At 32.9% G+C, this 23,196-nt stretch overlaps 1 protein-coding gene across 1 annotated transcript in view; it reads left to right on the top strand.

Moving 5' to 3' along the window:
- Window positions 1-769: 769 nt before the first annotated feature.
- The window catches only part of ZBBX (zinc finger B-box domain containing), a 142,621-nt gene continuing 120,194 nt past the window's right edge, over window positions 770-23,196 (top strand). The window contains 5 exon segments of the mRNA XM_056110561.1: window positions 770-837; window positions 3,706-3,819; window positions 6,498-6,585; window positions 16,958-17,006; window positions 18,273-18,379. Coding sequence (XP_055966536.1) covers window positions 770-837; window positions 3,706-3,819; window positions 6,498-6,585; window positions 16,958-17,006; window positions 18,273-18,379 — 426 coding nt within the window.

Genomic DNA, 23,196 nt, shown 5'->3' with positions numbered 1-23,196 from the left:
TGTGATTTATAAGCAAAATTTTAAATTATAGTAATTAAAATATATATATTACCATTGTCCATGTGATTTGATAATTCTGACTACAGAAAAAAAGTTACAGAACCATGGATAATTGGCATGCTAAAGGCATTGGGTGCTATAAAAAATTTAAATTTGTAGTTAATTTGGAGCCCGGAAGAAAATTTTTTTTGTTCCTTTATGTTGAAACATTCATTCTAAATATGCTAATTTCTGAACTTATATAAAGAGCATCATTAGAATTTTTTTGATAAATGAAGATATTCAGATATATTTGTACTTACATGTACCTTAATATTTACTTTACCATACATATTAAGATCTTCTAGCTTAAATTATATTTCTAAAGTAATTTTTTTACTCTGTTTAATTTTGGATGCAATTTTTGGATGGGATCAGAGTCGATTAATATTTTTTATGAACTTAAACATGAAAAGAAACATCTACGTGCCTTATTGTAGTGAATTAATTTTCACATAAAATAGATCATTCAATATTTTAATAAGTTCATGTAAATATTTTAGTGCTGTGATATATATTTTAATTAACATAAATGTTTTTTAATAATATGTATAATATATTAATATTTGTAAAACTTTAATTCAATCTTCTCTCCAATGTGGGTTTAAGGTTTTTCTCTGAATATATAATATCAAAATTTTTAATTAGTGCGTTTTCTTAGCACAATTCTTTTTCTTTTCAGAAACTTTTGCAAATCACAATAATTTTATGAAGTATCAAGAACATAAACATGAACACCAAAGATTTTATAGTTTTACCATGGGGAAAACCTGGAAATTCAGTAAAATTAAAATATAAGTAAGTGCATAAATATTTGTGATATATAAAAATAAATACTAGCATTTTTGTAATAGTAATTCTTTTACATGAGGTTGTTTAGAGTTGATCTCAGCTTCCTCGATTGTTCTTTCATTTTCTTCACAATGCTATATTGTTGTCTGTAGTACAAATTTACATATTATGAAAGTTTTAGAATAAGGACTAAAAATATTTATGCCAAAAGATGCAAAATGGAAATTGGGGTTATTAATTATTAAAGCAGTATAGCTTATATAAATATTTTGTGACTTATTTAAGATATAAAATTATTCTAAGGAAAATTAAATTAAAATTAAATAAAAAACACTATATACACTATAAAAGCACTATAAAAAACCTAATACATTTACATCATTACAAAGGGTTGTGCTGTATTTATCCTTCCCAGAAAGAGTACCTTGTACTCTGAATTGCCGAGAGGTGCATTCAGTCAGGTTCAAGTAATTCTGGGTATCATGGAAATTTCAAAACATTGTTTGGATAGAGATGATTCATTATACTGTTTCTCTTTGAGATCATCTTGACTTTTAGGAAATTTCCAATGCCTTCCTCTTAAATATCTCTAAGGGAGAACAGAATTGACCAGAATATCAATTTTTAATTTAAGTTTTGACATTCCTTGATCCAAATTATCTTGTGGTTTTTAAATATCTTTAGATATTTCATTTTTATATGTTTGAAATACTATGTAGGAGTATGGTGCTATTAGAAAATGTTGTGTAGATTCATGGCATTATCATCATTAGGTTTATCATATTTTGCTAATGATTGTTAGAATTATCAATTGTCCTTTTTTTTTTTTTTTGCTTTTTGGTCACACCCAACTATACTCAGGGGTTATTCCTGGCATTCAGGAATTACTCCTGGCGGTGGTGCTCGGGGGACCATATGGGATGCTGGGAATCGAACCTGGATTGGCTGGGTCCAAGGCAAACGCCTTACCTGCTGTGCTATCGCTCCAGCCTCTGTCAATTTTCCTTTTTTAATGAAAAAAGTCAGGTCAGAATAATCACTGTATTATTAGGATTACTCGCATTAGGCTTCTAACTGATTGCTTTGCATGTAGTCTTATAGTTTTTAATTAATTCCTCTATTATGTGACCAGAATAAACTGAAATGCAAAGTTGATTAGTTATCGTAAAATCCTTTAATGGTTCTTATTTCTCATAGTATACAAATCCTAATTTTTTGCTATGAGTTAGTAGCTCATCATTTGGCTGCTACTTGAGGGTTCTTTTTTTTATGCCATTTTAAACATTTTACAAATAATAACTGATGATGCTAAAGTTCTAGTTTATTGATACACATATCACTTCTCTCTACTTTCATGCTTCTATTTCTTCCTAGAAAACTGTTCTACCTATTTTCGTTTAGCTGGTTTAATTTTTTTATCTCTGGATCTCAGCTCACGTTATGTTTGGGTATTTCTCAAAAATTTCTGTGGTTCATGGCTCAATCGCATTCTTTCTCTTTTCTTTCTTTTTATACTGGCTACTCTATTGTGCCTTATTCACAGAGTTTATACTTCTATAAGAGGTTATTGGGTTTATATAATATTTTGATGTGTGAGCATAATAACAATAATGACTTTGCCTCATACAGTTTTGAATATGTCTGCAGATGCTTTTACACTTGACAACTACTTTGGCTGACTTTTCTCTTTGGTCAGTACTTATCAGATACACAAGTTAGTTTAATTCCTTTGGATCTCTGTTGTTTTTGTATTAGTTTTTTGCCAAACATAGCATATATGGTTTCTACACTGCTTGATTATAGTAAAATACTAATGTAAAAATGAAGGAAGAGGGGCTGGAGTGATAGCACAGCAGGTAGGGCGTTTGCCTTGCACGCAGCCAACATGACCGACAAAGGTTCAATTCCCAGCACCCCATAGGGTCCCCTGAGCACCGCCAGGAGCAATTCCTGAGTGCATGAGCCAGGAGTAACCCCTGAGCATCGCCGGGTGTGACCCAAAAAGCAAAAAAAAAAAAATGAAGGAAGGAAGATATTTACATTCATGATAGATTAAGTAAGCCAAGAGCTAGGTTGGCTTAGATCTACAAGAGTATTTATGACAAATTTTGGCAGAAAGACCAAAATTATAAAGTGAAAATTTGTTAAAACTTTGATGAATTTCAGATATCATATAATAGTTTGCAAATAAATATGATTGTTTTACTTTATCCTAAAATAGTTCATGTCTCATTGATTTGCTTCATAGAAAACTATGGGATATAAATGACTCAGTCCTCTTAATTTTCTTGATAGTTATTCTAACAAAATTGTAATAGATAATTTCTCTCCTTGATCTCAAGCATATTCTCTTTCTCTTTTCCTCTCTCCCTCTTTCTCTCCCTCTCTCTGTGTTAGGTATAAAAATAGAAATTTTATGTAGACCTCAAAATAACGATTTCAACAAAATATGTGAATTATACTCATACAGAAAAGGATCATTTTCTTAAACATTCTGCTTCAGACTCCTTGAATCCATTATAAGACCAGTATAAAAAATGTAAAATTAATTCTACTTTTGCTTTCTATTTGTGTGCCATTGATTTTTGTGTACATATACAGCCACAACTTATGTATAAAAGTAAATTGTGATTTTAAATAGTTAACCATAAAAACAGAAGGTTTAAAGAGATATTTTGCTTTGATAAAATATTAATGAAGTCAAATGTTAATTCTAGAAACCATATTTCAAATAAACATAATGGAAGTAGTGAAATTGCTACTTATTTATCATAATTATGACCTGTGGCAAGGAATGTTGTGAACTTATGTTGTACTATTTTGTGCTTGTTGTTTTACCCCAAATGAACATTCTATGTTAAAACCTTTCTTTAGAAATTCTCAGGATTTGAAAATGGAGAAAGTACAGTTAGAGTTGGAGAATCAAGAGATGGAAAAAACACTACAGGAATTCCAGTCAATGAGGAGCAAAGAAAAGGAAGAAAGACCGTGGGTTATAGTTTTAGATATTTCTACAATTTTTACCTAAATTATGGAAATAATATTTTATCTATAATTGTTATTCTAATAAAGAAATGTTCTAAATGAATAATGTGATATTTTCTGTTGAACAACATTATTGAATTTCCTCTATGCTTTCTTTATTAAACATATACAAGGAATATTACAATTCTAAATGCTTTTACTTTTATTTTCTATGGAACTTAGTACTGTCTTATACACGCTAATTTATCTTATTTTATTAATTATTCCTCTGACTCATTCATATTCTGGAATATAAGTTGAATTTGCCCTTTTGTCTCATAAGATTGCCATACAAAGACAATAAAATATATGCTTTATTACCAATTTGTACTTAATCACATTTATTGATTTAAAAAATGGGAGTGCAGGAATTTATATGTCAAAGAATTGCACAACCTTTCAAAAATTTTGTGTTACAAAAAATTACTTTTAGTAAATTCTCTTCAAAATTGTGTTAATGAAAACTCTTAATATTATGATTGCATTTATTTACTAATTTTATTGATGATTTTTTCCTTATTACAGAAATGATATGATAATGCATAACAAGTAATGAGATAAGGTATATAGCATTAGCTTTAGACTGGTAGGCAGACAGTTTTCTATCACTTATTTCAGCTTTATCTTTACATGAACTCTTGTATATATTCATGCATGTCTGTGTCTGATGTATGTAACAGATGTTTTTTAGAATGTTTTTACAGATGACACTTGTTTATAAAAACAAGTGAATTGATTCACACCCTACTTTTCTACTTTTGCCACATTAACATAAATCTCCATTTTTCAGTCGTGGCCTGATTTTTATTTGTGTGAATATACAATGCCCTCTATTTTTCAGTTCTTTAATGTCTAGTGTTTAAAATTGTTTCTTTGAACACTTTTTTACATGCATTTTTGCTTATTCATGAAAAAGAGTCTGCGGGTAAATTTTTACCCATGTGATTTTAGGTCAAATTATGTATTTTTGTAGACGTAGGGAAATTTTCTTCCAAAATAATCTTCCAAATAATGTTCTATAGAAAATGCACGTTATGTATGCTTTTTAATGGTACTAAATAACATTAGATATGTTATATATTTACTTTTGTTTGATGCTAAATAGTGATCATCATCATATACCTTTTTAGGCATTTTCTGAACCAATAAAGAAAATCAAAATGTTTATTATTTGTTTAAGTTAACTTTTAGGGGTTACTCCCGGCTCTGCACTTAGGAATTACCGTTGGTGGTGCTCAGGGGACCATATAGGATGCTGGGAATCGAACCCGGGTCGACCACATGCAAGGCAAATGCCCTATACGCTGTGCTATTGGTTGCTCCAGCTCCTGTTTAAATTATCTTTAAAGTCTGATTCTTAAAAAAAAAAAAAAAACTGTGCAAGATGTCTACACACATAACTTTGGAAATGAAATATTATTTCTGTTTTCATTTGAAATAGAAAGTTTGTGTTTTTCAGTGATCAATGCACCTAAAAATTGTATATAATTTCAGTTGACAAAGTTTGCTATGGGTCTTGCTCTCCTCTCTCAGTAATCTAATGGCCAGTTCTTTGTTTTAACCGTCATGTTCTTAGGTTTAGCTTCTACTTATCATTGAGTTCTGAACACATTTGAGAATCAACTACAAACACGAGTTTTTTTCCTTAGCTGAGAAAAAAAAAAATTAGATGTTTTTTCAATATCCTGGAACTTAACTGAATTTTCAAAACTGCTAAATTCTTTTCTAAGGTCACATTGATAATAAATGCGACAGCCAGAATTCCCGTTTATAATCTTGATTATGTTGTTTATTATTAGGGTGACACTGAAAAGTTTTTCATCTCATTATTTTTCAGTAGGATTGGGCCCCCCTACCCTGTCTACTTCAAAAATTTTGCAAAAATCAAATTTCTGAAAATAAAACCAAATATTTTGCCCTACTTTTCAATCTCTGTCTTATTAAAACACGGGGATGGATTTGAATTCCAAATAATCGTTCAATTTGTGAATTACTATAAATCACTTAGTAAATCTGCTCTTTATTTTTGGGCATTATTTTTCCTATTTTTCCTTATTTATTATTGCATATTTATAGCTTTTAGCTTTAAAAACTATGTATCACTGTAGTACTGTCCTCCCATTGCTCATCGATTTGCTCAAGTGGTCACCAGTCACGTCTCCATTGTGAGACTTGTTGTTACTGTTTTTTGGCATATTGAAGACGCCATGAGGAACTAGCCAGGCTCTGATGTGCAGGCAGGATACTCTCAGTAGCTTGCAGAGCTCTCCGAGAGGGACAGAGGAATTGAACCCAGGTCGACCGCCTGCAAGGGAAACTAAAACTATGTAATAGACTGTAAAATTTCCTAAAAATCAATAAATCTATATCAGTTAAGATATGATGCATCAAATTTAGTAAATTTGGTTTTGGGCATTCTTTTTTTGTTACTCCTATTTAAAATTCCCGAATATAGTATAACTATATTTTAGAATTGTTAAGGATATTGTGGCATTATTAATAGTTGAGTTTTTATTTGTGGTGGTCTGTTACATGTTAACAATTGAATTTCCATGTTTTGGAATAAAAATATTTTTAATTTGAAAAGAAATGTATTTAGTAATTATATTTTTGTTCTGTTTATATATGTATATATATAGAAGGTCAAGTGGATATTACTGGAAATCTGGACACATGGCAAAATTGGGAAATCAATCACATTTGATATCACAAAATAAAGGAAATGTTAAGGTAAGAAAATGTATTTGATTCTCAGACAATTTGCTAAAACAAGAAATTTTAGATCTTGAATTCCCATTCATACTGCAAAACATTCTATTCTTAACAATTTTATATCTAATTAATTTTGATTAGGTTTTATGTTAATATGTTATAGCTCTCAGTATTTATGCCTTTTCTGAAAAATAAATTTTAATAATTTACAATTAAGTGAATTTTTGATATAACCTAGGATCAAATGTTTTCTACCTATTACTTTCTTATTTTTCAATGTTTCCATATTTATATTGAAAAATTTTATTTGTAAATGTTTATGATACTGTATGTGTAGAAATTTAACCAAAAATATTGTTAGCTTTTCTAGATATAGAATTGCTTTATTTTTACTTGTATTTTAATATATGTTCCGTTATATTTAAGGTTTATACCAGATGAGTGTCTTCATGTAAGGGAACTGTTTTCTAATGTATTATTTAAAAAAAAGAGTTGTGACTTTGTAAGTGTTTACTTATAGCTTTTTCTTTTTATATGCTATCATTATACTTTCATTGGCCAATTGGCATCTACAAATATTTTACAGAGCACTTCTCCCTGCTTCATAATAGCATTTTATTCTTAAGTATTGTTCTCTTACTGAGATATACTTTTTTTTTAACTCTTTCTATTCTTAAACTATCTCTCTAAACTATTTTTCCATGCTCCTGATATTAGTATAAGGCATTCTAAATGCTACCTTGTTTACTTATTTAATAGCAATTATGAAATGAATGTGTTGTCATATAATAGCAATTGTCCTTGCTCTCCAGGAGATTTTCATCAGATACAAAAGAGGTTGTATATTTGAATTAAAAACATATTTTCAAGGAAAAGATGATGAAATAAGTAATAATCCCAGTCATTACCAGTCTCATAGTTGAGTAGGAGGGTAAAAACACAAGGTCAGGAACTATAGAAGTTGGGTATAGAAAGTGAGATTAGGTAGACAGAAAAAACTTAAATATCCCCATTCATTCTCTTTATCTTTATCTTCTGCTTCACTTTGATTTATTTCCTTCTCTGTACTTCTCCTCCCTTTATTCTGGGGTCAAAGGCTAATCCAGACATCCCTCCTAAAATAAAAGGCACATTTTTAAAGTTGGTTGTTGTAGTTTGGATCTCATGCTAACTGTATGGACTGGAGCAATAGCACAGTGGGTAGGGCATTTGCCTTTCATGCGGCTGAGCTGGGTTCAATTCCTTCATCCCTATTGGAGAGCCTGGCAAGCTACTGAGAGTATCCTGCCAGCACAACAGAGCCTGGCAAGCTCCCTGTGGCGTACTCAATATGCCAAAAACAGCAGCAACAAGTCTCACAATGGAGATGTTACTGATGCCCGCTTGAGCAAATCGATGAACAACGAGAGGACAGTGCTACAGACAGTGCTTACTGTATTGCTGGTTTTTTTGTTTATGCATATACCACTTCTCTCACTACTGATGTGTTCAAGTCCTCTGACTCTTCTTCTGTTACCTCTCATTCATCTCTTATTCTCTTCCTCCATTTCTCTCCATTTATCTTCATTTCTGTAATCAATAATAATCTGGGTATACCTGCCTCTGATACTTTGCATTCCCTCTTCCTGTATTCTACATACCACAGATAAATGAGATCATCTTGTGTTGTGCTCTTCTGTTCTTCTGACTCACTTCATTTAACATGATATCCTCCACTCCAAATTGCAATGAATTGCATGATTACATCCCTCCTTGAAGCTGAATAGAAATTCATTGCATATATTCTACACCTTCATTATCCACTCATCTGTCAATTGGAAACCTGGGTTGATTCCATATCCTAGCAATTTTTCTAAGTGCTGTGATAAATAATGCTGTGCATATATCTTTTGAATGAATGCTTTTGTTCCTTGAGGGAGTATACTAGGAAGTAGAATTACTATATCATATGGAAGATCTAGTTTTTTTTTCTGAGAAATATATATATTATTTTCTATAGGGGTTGAACCAGACAGCATTTCTACCAGAAATTGATGAGTGCCTTTTTTTTACCATGTATTCACCAACTCAGATTGTCCCTAGTTTTTTTTTTTAATAAGCATCATTCTCACTAGTTGAGATGATATCTCATTGTCATGATTGGGATTTTCCTAATAATAAATTATAATGAACACCTTTTAATGAGTGTCTTGGTCATCCACTAACTTCTTCAGAGAAGTGTCTGTTAATTCTTCTTCTCATTTTTTGATAGGAATCCTGAATTTTACTTATTGATCTTGGATGCAGGTTACATTGAATCTGTGCAATAATTTAGGTAGGATGGTTTGATCTTGATGGTTTAATCTTCCATTACATTGACATAAACTATATTTATTCATTTTCTAAGATCTTTTATTTCTTTCTTAAGTGATTTATGATTTTGTTACTATAGGTCTCACTTTTTTGTTGTTAAAATTTTTCCTAGGTGCTTGATTTTTTGACATCATTTTAAATGAAGTGAACTCTTTGATGCCTTCTATTTTCTAATTCATTACTTTTATAAAGAAATGACAAAATGTTGTGTGTTGACTTTGTAGCTGGATACTTTGCTCTATTGTTATATTGTTTCTAGGAACTTTTTTAATGGACTCTGGACTTTTCTATGTATTCTATTGTTATCTGCATATTTGTAGATAACTTTTTATTCAAATTTGACATCTTAATTTCTTTATCTCACCTGACTGCTCCTGTTAGAACTTCTAATACTATATTTAATAAAAGTGGAGACTATGGACATCCTTGACCTGTACCTAATTCAGAAGGATTTCTTTTAGTATTTCCCCATTGTGGATGGTCCTGACTTTGGGTTTATTATAGACGGTCTTTAATATTAGGAGAAGGTAGCCTCCATCTCGATTTTGTTGACATTTTTATTTGTTTGTTTATCATGAATTGATGTTGCATAATGTCATAAGTTTTCTCTGCATAAATTGACACGATCATGCGATTGTTGTCTTTACTTTCATTGATGTGGTGTATTATGTTAGCTGGTTTTCATATGTTAAACTTTTCTTGGGCTGGAGAGATAGCACAGCGGGTAGGGTGTTTGCCTTGCACAGGGCCGATGTGAGTTCGATTCCCAGCATCCCATATGGTCCCCTGAGCACCGCCAGGAGTAACTCCTGAGTGCAGAGGCAGGAGTAACCCCTGTGCATTGCCAGGTGTGACCCTAAAAGCAAAAAAAATAAATAAAAAACTTTTCTTGCATTCTTTGATTGTGGCCTAAGATTTTTTAATATACTATTTGACTCAGGTCACTAAGATTTTGTTGAGGATTTTGCATCAGTGTTTATCAGAGAAATTGGTGTGAAATTTACTTTAGTGAATGTCTCTATCTTGGTTTGGGCATTAGTATAAGTTGACTTCATATAAAAGACAGGAAAACCTGTGAATTTAGGTTTTTGATTTGACTGCTGTTTTTTTATTAATGTATTGTTATGAATTGTCCACTGAATACAGCTTTTGCTGTGTTCCATAGATTCTGATAGTTTGTTTCTTTATTCTTATTAGTTTCAAGAATTATTTAATTTTTTCCTTGATTTCCTTTTTTGTCCAATTGTTTTTGCATTGTATTATTTTTGCAGATTCCTGACTCTAGAGTTTTTCCACTTCTTTTTACGTTTAATTTCTATTTTCATGGCATTATTGTTTGAGAAGGTGGTTGCTATGGTTCACCTATTTTAAAATTTATGCATGTTGAAGTTATTCCATTATATATGGTCTACTATGAAGAATGCTCCATATATATGAATATATATATATATTTGGGAAGAATATATGTTCACATATATGAGGATAGAGGGCCCTGCACATATCCATTAATCCCAGTACTTCTAATTCTTTATTGAGGGCTCTTATATCCATACTGAATGTGGAGTGTTGAGGCCTCCCAATACCATTGTGTTTACATCGATGTGATGTTTTTATTATTTTAGCAGAATACTTATAAACTTTGCTGACACATTATTTGGTGCAAATATGTTGATACAAGTTATTACTTCCTATTCTATTGTTCCTTTAACCAATAAGTACTGTCTATTCCTATCTCTAACTACTATCTTTATATGAATGTTAGCTTGTCTGGTATAGGTATGTTTTTCCCAGATTTTGTGTGTGTATCATTGGATATTCTAATTGCTTTTCATCATTCTGCTAGGTGCCTGTATTTATAATGTGAATTTACATATGTTTCCTATAAGCAGAAAATAGATGGATTTTGTTTTCTGATCCATTCAGTCACTCTATGCTTTTAGATGGGAGGGTTTACTCCCTTGACATTTAGAGATGTTATTGATAAAAGGGATGTGTTGTTATTGTTCTATGTGGGTTTTAGGCCTTTTTCAATTGAATGTTTTTATTTTATAGGTGGTCTTCGAGCAATCCCTTCAGACTAGCAAATTTGACTATATCTTGTTTGTCTTAAAATACATTTTTCCTTCTCTTATATCTAAATTATAACTTTGAAGAGTAGTAGACTCTAGTTTAAAGTTTTTTTAATTCATTACTTTGAATATGTGATTCCATTATTTCTTGCTTGTTTGGTTTCTTGTCAGAGATCTGCTGTTAGTTTTATGTTATTGCCCTGTGTTTGATATTTTCTTCTTTTTTGATGCTCTGTGTATTCCATTAATAATGAAAATATTCTCTTCCATTATTTTATTTCTCTTTTCTTTTGCCAGCACATTATTGTTGCTGGTTTGTGTTTTGTCTCCAAGTTCACTTATTTGGCTCTGTTTATTCAGAGTTCTGTCACTTTGGCTTTCTATTAAATTCTTTTTTTGTTGAATCACAGTGAGATACAGTTACAAACTTTCATGATTAAGTTTCATACAATAATCAAGCCACCACCCCTCCACTAGTGCACATTTCCACCACCAATGTTCCCAGTATTCCTGCTGTCACCCCCAACCCATCCCACCCCCTGCCCCTGAGGCAGGTACCTTCCTTCTTACTCTCTCTCTACTTTTGGATGCTATGGTTTGCAATACAGGTACTAAGAGGGTATCATGTTTGGTACTTAGTCTCCTTTCAGCACACATCTCCCATCCTAAGAGATCCTGCCAACCACCATTTACTTAGTGGTCCCTTCTCCATCCCAACTGCCTTTTCCCCCAGCACGTGAGGCCGGCTTCCAAACCATGTAGTGATCCTCTTGGCCCTTATTTCTACTTTCCTTAGGTGGTAAACATGAGTGCCTGAGGACAGATGACTGGTTAGAGAAACTTTGGTACATATACATAATGGAATAGTATGTAGCTGTTAAAATAGATAAAATCATAAAATTTGCATATAAGTGTATGGACATGGAGAGTATCATGCTAAGTGAAATTAGTCAGAATGAGAGGAATAGACATAGAATGACTACACTCATTTGTGAAATATAAAGTAGCATAACATGAGACTAACATCTTTTATATTCGTTAGCATCTTCAATTTCATTTATATGGATTTTTTATACTTTGAATTAATTATTCTTGAGTTGATTGAATATATCTTCCAGTTATTGCTTAAATTTTCATTGATGCTGTTTATTTGAGGTCCTGCAGGCTGGAGAATTATGATTAACTTGAGAACTTCACTAGACTTCTATATCTTTCTGCCAGAGAAGCTGAATTCCTTTATTTCCCAAATGTTTTTTAAGTTTTGTAGGCACTGAGATTGGAACGTTATATTCCCAATTATATGAGTAATTATCTGTTCATTATTTACACTAGGCTACTTATCATGCCTCCAGCTATTCTATTTCCATGTTTTGTTACTTCAGTGGGAGAGGAAGGACTAGATATAGTTCTTCCCTTTTAGTTACTAGGGACATTGAGGGTGTGTGTGTGCAGTGTTCTGGCACTGAATAAAAGACCCATGATTTCTCACCACTCCTCAAAGTGCATGGGGTAGGTAGAATAGAGTAGCTGTGAGGAGTTTTTTAAAAAATTCACATCAGTTTTGGTGAGTCCATTTGGCTGGACACTGGACAGATACCATTCTTGGGTAGGGTCCTTAAAGTTGCAGTGTGGCCAAACTACCTGATAGCTTTAAGAAAAAGGACAGCAAGATTATCTTGATTATTTCTGATGGTTAATCTTGTTCAAATATTCCTTTCATTTGGAGTTGACAGGACATAGAACAAATAATACCTAAGCTGTTTTGATCATGCTTCATATGAGTCAGTTCAGCTTGAATATGATGTACCTATATAAGTACTTTTAATATATTATAAGTAGAATTCATTTGTACATATATTTGTTTACTAATATATAAAGTTAATTGTAAAATAAAATTTGAAAGTAGTGAAAAATGAAATACATAGAAATTGATGTTTCTGTTTTGTGGTCTTTTGCTGAACTCTTTAGTATATTTATCTGATACTTTTAGGATTATATTTAGAGAAGCAGAGTGGTTATTTAGATAACTGTTAGAAAATCCATAGGTTTAGTAAGAAGAATCTAATTAGAAAGGAAACCATAAAACAAAAATTGTGAGGAAGAAAATTAAGCAGTCATGTATAATTGTGGTCGAACTGGACTATGGGAATGAATAGGGAAGGGACATGGAAAAGATGTTTTGGGTTAAAGATTTTGGGTTGGTTTTTAATTTCTTCTTTCCTTTCCCCAGTTTAATGAGGTATAATTAACAGAGAAAATTATAAGATATATCAGGTGTACAATTTGACTACTTGGTAAGTGTTTACATAGAAAAAGGATTTCTCCTGAGTTAATTAGCATATCTATCATCTCACATACTAAGCTACCCAGTTTTGTGAAAGAACATTAAAATTATACTCGTCCTACAAATTTCAAAGATTGAGTTATATTTGAATTTTTGTGTGTCGTTTAAGTTTAAAAATGTGTTCCTTAAGAACTTATAGAACTAAGAACGGTGCAAGATATGCTTCCTCAAGGAGGCACAGGTATGAATTAACTTCAGAAAATATGGCAGGTAAAAGAATTTTAATACTCTCAATTTATGCTAGTCAATAGTTTAGCTGCTTTTCCTACTTTAGCTCATAAATAAATAAAGTTCCCAAATATCAAGAGTTATTTGGTTTAAAATGTCAGTGGTGCCAAGATTAAGCAATAGACATATAAATTAAAATCTGACTTGTTTGATTAGCCCCATGACTTTAGGCAGATTGCCTAAACTTTTAAGTCTTGGCTACCAAATTTATAAATAGGCATTACAGATGAGAAATATATAAACTAGTGTACATGGAGTCACTTATAGTATTTCCTCAAAAGCATATTAAAGTGCTAATATAGAGCAAGAATGATTTAAAACATTAAATTTGACTTGATTACTGGAAAAAACATTATTTTGAGTGGTAAGAAAGGAGGGTGGGTGTAAATGAGTAAAGATTAACATTGCAATGAACCTGAGAACAGAGATGTGACTCTCAGGTGTTTATGAGATTAAGGAAAGATATAATTACCATATAATATATATTTAGAATTAGGAAAATGTTGAGTAGGCTTGTAGCAGAGTATTGGGCTCCTTAGTGGAGGAAAAACTGAAGAGGAGAATTAGAAGTGCCAGTTTTGAGGGGTGTAATCTTTGAGAGGTTTTTCTTAAAGAAGACCATTGGCATGGGATGGAGGACACATGCTCTCTGAGATATGAAAGATGGAAAATAATCGGGTGGGTGGAAAGGCAAATTTTTAGTGTTTTCATTTGATTCTGAGACAGGGTTGTTGAGTAACATTGATGAGGAAATTAGGAATAGTGGAAGAAAACGGGGTAAAATTGAGTGATGAGCTATAGAGAAACTTTGAGTAGCTATTTGAGAATAACGAGTGAAGTCTAGTGAAGAATGAATAAATTGCAAAAGAGTTATAATTCCTGAGATTATTCAGTGTAAGTAGTGTATGATCCCAGTTGATATTGTTTCATAACAATGGTGCACAACTATGAGAAGTCTCAAAAGAAAGAAGGTAAGACAAATTGGCTGTTATTTTGAAGCTGAGACCATTCAAAATATTGCTTAGATTTAGGTTGGGTTATAATCGTAGAGTAATTGAAGAGCTGCTTAGATGTTCTTGTTAGCATGCTGTAATGCTTTTAGTATTAGAATGTCAGTTGAACATGGGTATAGGAATCGCCACAATTATTCTCCATATGCGTAATAGAGTAAATACTGAACAAATTGCTGAAGCTCAGGTAGAAGAGGATCCTGCACATGGACAAAGACAGAGCACTTAAATTCAAATTTAAAGGTGAGGACCTTCCCTGGAGGTAGCTTCACTGAATGATGATTGGGGTTTGTTTTCCGGAAGAACCACTGAGGATCAGAAAGGGAGTATTTTCTTCTCCCTAGGGGAAGGGAATAGAATTAGAGCTGAATACTTAGGCAAGTTCTGGAGAGGAGATTGTGCTGGGAAAAAGACTTGACAAGTTAATGTGAACTGTTAAAAGAGGCATTTTTAGGAAGGGTTTGAGGCTTTTAAAAAATGTTCTATGGAATAACAGAGGAGTCTGGATCAAAGGACAAGCAATGGTTGAGAAGAATATTTGATTTAGAATGAAGAAATACTGTGGAAGGAAGTTGATACTGGTGGTAAAATGGGTAATGGAACATTGTATGTCAAAAACTCAAATAACTTTGTATGTAACTCACAGTGCCTTATTAAAATAGAGTTGTGGAAAAAACAATGAGGATATTTGTAAAAGTGAGAAAAATTTGGGTTTAGAATGGTAGTTAGTGGCATTTGTGAGAAATTTAAGGACATTGTGAATGTAAAATGGGTTAAATATTGTGTTAGAGTCTATTTGGCTAAATGATATATCTGTTCTCTCCACTGATTGCATCCATTTAAACTTTGCTGCTATAAGCATAAGTATGTCAATAAACTATACACTGTATTTTTTGAGATATATATATATATATATATATATATGCATGTCCATCTGCCAATCAGTCTATCTACCCATTCATCTATCCTTGACCCAACCTTATTCCACAGCCACCTCTTTACTAAACAGATAGAAATAAGACTTAATAATAGCTCACAAATTATTCATTGAAATATATTTTAACCTGAAATCACTTGAAGTAAATAATGGCTATCTTCATTGAACATAAAAATATTATTCAAAATAATAAAAGAAAATCATAAAAATTTCCTAGTAGTAGGTTATTTTGCCTTAGTACACACACACACACACACACAAACACATATATATGTATATATATGTATATATTGCCCAGGTAGACTATAATCACATAGTTCCTGTTGCACCTCAGGATGGACGGACCATTAAGGTAATATTAGGTGATTTGGATTTGGTTATGAAAAACAAGATCAAACTATCTGTAGCTTTATAACATTGTCAGTTTAAAAATAAAAGTATAATTCGCATAAAAAGTGATTATTTCTGTCCTGTTTTCTTTTGTGCTGTGTGTGGTACACGGCATCTGAGTAGCTACTCAAAGTGTGTGAGCAACAAATGCCCTTTCAAAGCAAAACAAAAAGGTTCTTTGAGAATAATTAGGCCTAAATTTTGAAAGATGACTGTAATTGGTACAGCCATAGACTTAGAGGCAGTCACTGTTCTCATATTCTCATGTACAAATTAGGCAACTGAGCATGCAAATTTCAAACTGAAAACTGCATGAATTGACAGAGTCTGCAGAAAAGTGAACCGTCCACGCTAGTTTGTGTACTTTTAGTGATGATTTTTATAGTACCAAGGCAAGTTTGTGCAATCAGAGTCTGATTTATATTTATGGTTATAAAAACTCAAGTTCCAAGGAATTTAAGAATTATTTGAGATTCCTAAAAGTGAGTTATATTGACTCAAATTATTTTTCATTTAGCTTGGGAATGACAGGAATCACAAACAGTATTAGAAAGTTAAATCTATCATGCTTAAACATGTGATTCCCTAGATCAGGCAAATAAGATAATATTATTGACTTCTACAGTTATGTAAGCAGAGCAGTTTATACAAAATTCAGTTTTGTCTCAGACTACAGAAATATTGTACTTTATATTATAAAGAACAAATAGATAAGGAATGATTAAACCTTTACAACTTTTTGAATACTTGTGCTTTCAAAAGAACACTTCTTGGTGATACATATGTTTTATTTTATTTTATTTTGTTTTAAAAATAATGTATGGCATGGATTGAAATAGATTTTAAAATTTTCCCGCACCTTTTATAAATTTTCTCTTAATTTATATTCTCATGTATACTTTCATATCACCTATGTATTTAAATTTATTTTCTCAAAATAAGTCTTGTTCAAGATGCATAATTTTAATACCTTTATGATATATTATATATAATATACTAGTAATATAAATTCTTTGAATAAGAGATTGCATAACTGACAGATTCTGTTTCATTAATACAGCTTTCTGCTGGAAAAGTGAAATTGAAATTACTGAAAGAACAGCTTCAAGGTAAACTATTTTTTTATCACAGTACTGCATTGCATTGAAATTGGAATTGCATTGAAAATTAAAGCATTAGAATTGTTTATGCAGTATAAATTTTACAAAATGTATAATTTTATATCAAATTATTAATATTTTTATATGAAATACAATTGTTTTGGATAGACATCTTTCATATAAAAATGTCAATTTAGTATAGGATGATAATAAAAGCACTTTTCAAAACTGGTAACTTTTATAGCATTTTTCCTTAAAGTTAACATAATCTCTTGATCAGTAGTAAAGTTCAGCTGAATAAATTCATAAATTAGAATTTAACTATCAAAAATTAAAAGTACAGTTAAAGTATACTTAATGTTTTAATAATTTTGGTAATAATAGCTATCAATGTTGAATTTATTATAATCCCAGAAGAAATAAGCTTTTTGATAATAGAGAATAAACGAAGTTAGTTCAAATGGTTAAAATAATTTGTAGGGTCAGAAAAACAAAGGACTGAAGCACATGTCTACATGTGTAAGGCCCCAGGTTGGGTCCCTAGTTCCACATACTGCACCCCATGCATTGCCAGAGTTACTCATGGCCTTTGACACACCTGAGTTGAGAAGCACCTGCTGGCCAGGTCCTAGGATTGTACCATCAAGCACTTCTAGGAGACCCCCCAAAAATATATATAGTGAGATTAAAAAGTTCAAAATATAGAAACTTATTATGATATATATTTACTAGGCATATGTTTATCATATATATTATAGTAAATGTTTAAGAGGGATGTTTTGGGGCAGAGGTTGGAGGAGCTATACCTGGAAGTGCTCAGAGGTTACTCTTGGCTCTGTGCTCATGGATATCTCATGATAGGCTTAGGAGGCCATATTGGGTGCTATGGATTGAACTCAGGTTTTCTGCATGCAAGTGAAATGCCTTATTCTTTATACTATCTCTCCACCATCTAATTGTTTTTCTAGGTGGAGTTAAATTTGATCTATAGATATGGGAAAGAATAACACAGGAATTCCTTCCAGAACATAGTTATTATATTCTATAATTATGTTTCTATTTCAAAGGCAGTTGCATATTGCTTTAAATGCTTACATGGCAAGAATGGAACTGTGCATTTTCCAAACTACTGGGGAAATTAGATTTGACCATTCCCAATTGTAGTAAACAATTAATGTTTAAATATGGTTTAAGAATTTAGAAATGTGCAAAATTTCACTATTTTATACAAAAATAAACATTGCTTTTTAAAAATGTCATTATTTTTTTTAACAGAGCCAATGAAACAACTTAATCATAAAATGACAAGTACTCCTCAAAGTGAAAAATCTTTGATAAAAGGAAAATATTGTGGACAATGTGAGATCAAAGCTGCTCTACTAGTATGTATATTATAAGAAATTAGAATATCACTTTGGCATAGTTTTATACACTTTTAATGATGTAGCCTTATTTGGTAGCCATATATTGTTTTTCCTTTTTACTAATGATGAATTACATACATATCTGAATAAGGGCAAAAACTACACAACGCATTAAATCTTTAATTCCTGTTTAAGGACATTAACTTCCTCCCTCCCCTGGATCATTCTTGCAAGCACAAAATGTTTACATTGCGACATCTTTAGGTCATAAACCAAAGCAATGACAAAAATCATTTATGAGTATCACTACCACATATTTCTCTATATGTCTCGAATTTAAACTTCTGAAGGGTTCTCTAATGAAATCATTAAATGTTCTGCTCTATTCTCTTATTTATTTGATTTGGGGCTATAAATTAACACAAAACTTTGAATCGTGTATCTTAAATTTGGAGAGGTGTGACTTTTGACAAAAATTATGAACCCCTATCAAATTAATAGGATGCCCTTGAAAGTTCCCTTGTACCTCTTTCAGTAATGTAACTGTTTTAACACTATCATGTATTGTCTATTCTTAAGTTTCATGTAAATGGAATTATATGGTATTTGTGTGTGTGTAAAGCTTATTTTGCTTCACATGAATATCTATCCTATTACTACATTTGTTCATTTGCATTATCTAATATACTGAGACATTTCATTGTGCAGGTATAACAAAATAATTTATCCATGCCAAGTGACATTTAATTGTTTCAGTTGTTTTTGACATATTTTTGGTTGCAACAGACATTTGTGTGCAAGTCTTTTAACTTTTTTCTCAAATAGCATTTTTATTTCTTAAAACTTTTAAAATCATACCCAAGATCAATATATTCTTTTAACTCTAAATTTTACTGGTGCAATTTCATGAGTTTTAACAAGTGTATTGCAAAATAATCTCTGATTTAAAGGGCACAACTTTGGGACAGATTATAGTGTAGATCTTAAGAATTTTTACGTGCGTGTGACAGACTTAGGTTTGTAAGTACCTCCAGGTGATCTTTGAGTGCATAGCATAGCGAAAGTAAGCTTAAGACACTGCTACATCTGTAGCACCAAGCCCAATACCTAAATAATTAGAAGTTTCCATATTAGCCTCGCTATCTATCTCTTTCTCTCTCTATTTATATAATAAATTTATGCATGAGTATGTGTATGTGTGTCTGTGTGTGTACGTAGGTGTGTGTGTCTTTTTTAAAAAAAAATTATTGATTCACCGTGAAATAGTTACAAAGCTTTAATGTTTGAATTTCAGCCATACAATGATCAAACATCCATCCCTCCACCAGTGCACATATTCCAACACCAATATCCCCAGTATCCCCATCCCCCATACCATCCTTCCCCCTGCCTCTGTGGCAGACAATTTCCCCCAAACTCTCTCTCTACTTTGGGGCATTATAGTTTGCTCAAAATTTCCCACCACCATTCAAGCCTGCCTGCCAGGGGCAGATGATAGGTCATTTATTTTCTAGTGCTAACTTTGAAATCCTCCACGTGCTTCTGGAATTCAAAAATTGTATTCACAAGTGGTTAATTGTATTTACAATTGTTCACTGGTTGGGATCCAGTGACATCTCTTTAGGGCGCTAATCCATTTTGGGATTCATTTGGGAGTCTCTGGACCAAGGCCATAGGTGAGCTAAGATGGTTCCCAGAAGCAGATTGCAGCCATGACAGCCAGGACACCAAGTGGGCGGGGGGAATGGGGAGGGATGGTCTGACTGTTCTGCTGCTGGCGAGAGGCTTGGAGTCTTAGACCTGGAACCCACATACCTGGGACTTGCTTCTGGAAGCTCGTGGCTGCCAGAGTTTCATCTGGAGCGGGCGGAGAGGGCACAACCACTCTATCTATGTGTATGTCTTTTGGACCACATCCAGTGGTACTTGTGGGACAGTTTGGGGTAGGGGACCTTACATGGTTCTGGGGATCTAACCTGGGTTGACTACATCTAAGCCCAGTGTCTTACCTGCTGTGCTATTTCTATAGCTCTACCAAGACCTTTTAAAGTATAGGCTCTAAGTCATTAAGTATTGATATGCAACAAGTTGATCTGCAACATCACCACCATCTATATATTTAGTTTGTTTCATCTTGTTTTTGTTCCACACCCGACTGCACTCAGCTTTTCCTCCTAGCTCTCTGCTCGGGCATTGTTCCTAGTAGGCCTTGGGGGATGATATGTGGTGCCAGAAATCTAACTCAGATTGGCCACATGCTAGTCAAGTGCGTTATCCGCTATACTATCACTGTCATCAATTGCCTCAAGCAGGCCCCAGTAACGTCTCCTTCATCCTAACCCTGAGATTTTAAAAAGTACCATATTCAAGGCTCTTTCAGGGTCAGGAGAATGAGACCCATTATTGTTACTGGTTTTTGGCATATTGAATACGCCACGGGGAGTTTGCCAGACTCTGCCGCGTGGGCAGGATACTTTTGGTAGCCTGCCAGGTTCTCCAGAGTAAGAACTAGATAATAAGATGTCACGTGGCTGAGGCAAATAATCCAATAAAAAAATTAATCAATAGATTTGAATAAAAATTTCTCAAAGAATATATTTAGTCATTTATTAGTCATTAATTACCTAAAAGATGACTAACATCATTAGTTATTAGCATAATCCATGTTAAAACCATAATAAATGGATAATGATAATTGAAATTATAGATAGTGTGAGAATGTGGAGAAATAATACTGTTGCCGAGTATGTAAGTGGTACAGTTTCTTTGGTGAAAATTTGACAGCTTTTCAAAAAGCTAAACATTGAGTTACTATCTACCCTGCAATCTCACCTATAGGTATATGTATAAGAAAAATAGAAATGTATATCCATCTTAAAACTTACATATGAATATTAGAGAGCATTTACTCATAATATGAATGAAATTGAAACAACCCAAAATACCATCAACAGATATATATATGTGTGTGTGTGTGTGTACTTTAGAATATTATTCAGCCATTTAAAACAAATGAAATAAATATATACATCATGACCTTGATTAAACCCCAATAATATTATGCTAAGTTAGTGGTCTCTGAATTTATTTATGCTACACCCATCTTTTCAGAAAAAAATTCACTCAGCACCTACCCAGGAAATTTACCTTCAAGTGAAAAACAAAAAGTACCCAACCCCACCTCCCCACTACCAATCGCACCTAATACTATCACCATCCCCATGGATCATTCTAGCACCCCCTGGGGACTGATACTGCCCACTTCAGAAAACACTGTTAAAACAAGGCACAAAAGACCTGAAATTATATGGTTTTATTTATATGAAATGCCCAGAAAGGGGAAATGTTTAAAGAAGAAGGGTAGATCAATGGTTGCATAGGGTTGAGTGGGGTGGGCTGGAGATCCAATAGATATTAGGGTTTTTTTTTATTATCAATGCTAATAAAAGCACTTATGTGCTACAATGTAGTGAATTTTATGGTATTTGAATTATATGCCTCTTCACAAAAAAATTTAAAATCTAATGTAATTCCATAGGACTTTTGAAGAGAAAGAGCATAGTGGGTGACTCCCAGTCACAGATCCTCCTGACCGGGACTTTCTTTGGCTCTATTTAGGCTGGAGGGTGGTGGCCGCACCCTCCCAAGTCAAGGCCCTGGAGTGTGGAATTAAGAAAGAAGCTCCGTTCTCATTTGGGAGAGTCAGTAACAGCCTTGCCCCAGAAAGAAGTCTTGATGACACACTTCCTTACAATCCCCGATCCCAGAGGAACAAGCACTCACATTCACACAAAAAAAGTGATTTTAAATCACAGCTCTCTTCTTTCTTGAATGTGCCATTGCCATCAATCCTGAGAGAATTGCGATTGTGTCCACTTTACAGGGGAACCCAAGACTACAGAGGCAGAAGGTTGGTTGTGGTCATGCTCACACTAGCAGCAGGTTCTTTTAATACCCTGTGTTCTGTTAAATGTAGATTTGGGACCTACTTAACTTTTCACCAAGGACAAAAAGAAGTAGAATTCTTTAGAATGTATTTATATGGCTAAATTAAGATCTGTTGATACGTGGCCTTTCCTTTCCTCAGAGAGAATCACCTGAAGAACATGTCCCTCTGTAGGGACAGCAGTGGTTTGGACGTGCTGTAGTGTGCTCCGCTAAACTATCTTTCCAATTCCATGAAATTATTTCACCTTGCAAGATTGAAATGCTGTAATTATTGAACAGTTACTTCCTAACCACCCCTCTTCTCAGGCCTCAGGAACCACCATTCTTTTCCCTGTCTTTATAAATTTGATTATTTTACTTTCCCTGTGTATGTGAAGTCAGCACAGGGTTTATTTGGTCACTGGATTATTTCATTTATTGTTGAATATAACACAGTGTCTTCACAGTTCATTCATATTGTGGGATTTATCAGGGTGACCTTCTTTTTAAAGCTTAAGGATACCCCATTGTCTGTATATTTCATATTTTATCTATTCATTCATGGATGAAAGGTATGTTGGGTTGCTTCAATCTTTTGGCTATTCTAAATAATGATGCTATGAAGATGAGCATACAAATATATGTGCAATCCCTGCTTTGGGTTCCTTTGAGCATATACCCAGAAATGAAATTGTAATTTTTCTTTCTCTTTAATCCTCTCCATTCAATATTGTATCGTCACTAATATCTAGCAATGTTTCCAGGAATTTCCACATTATTAATGACAGTGGTCAATGCTAGTTACGAACTTTATCAGTTATATCTGATTGTATATTCTTCTGACCTCCACTGGGGCATAATTATTTCTTGGTTTCTTTTCCTTTTCCACTTTTCTAGCTTTCCTCAAG

Source organism: Sorex fumeus, unplaced genomic scaffold, assembly GCF_029834395.1.
Source record: "Sorex fumeus unplaced genomic scaffold, SorFum_2.1 ptg000010l, whole genome shotgun sequence".
NCBI lineage: Eukaryota > Metazoa > Chordata > Mammalia > Eulipotyphla > Soricidae > Sorex > Sorex fumeus.
The sequence above is the reverse complement of the archived record's forward strand: the minus strand, read 5'-3'. Positions and strand labels throughout refer to the sequence as shown.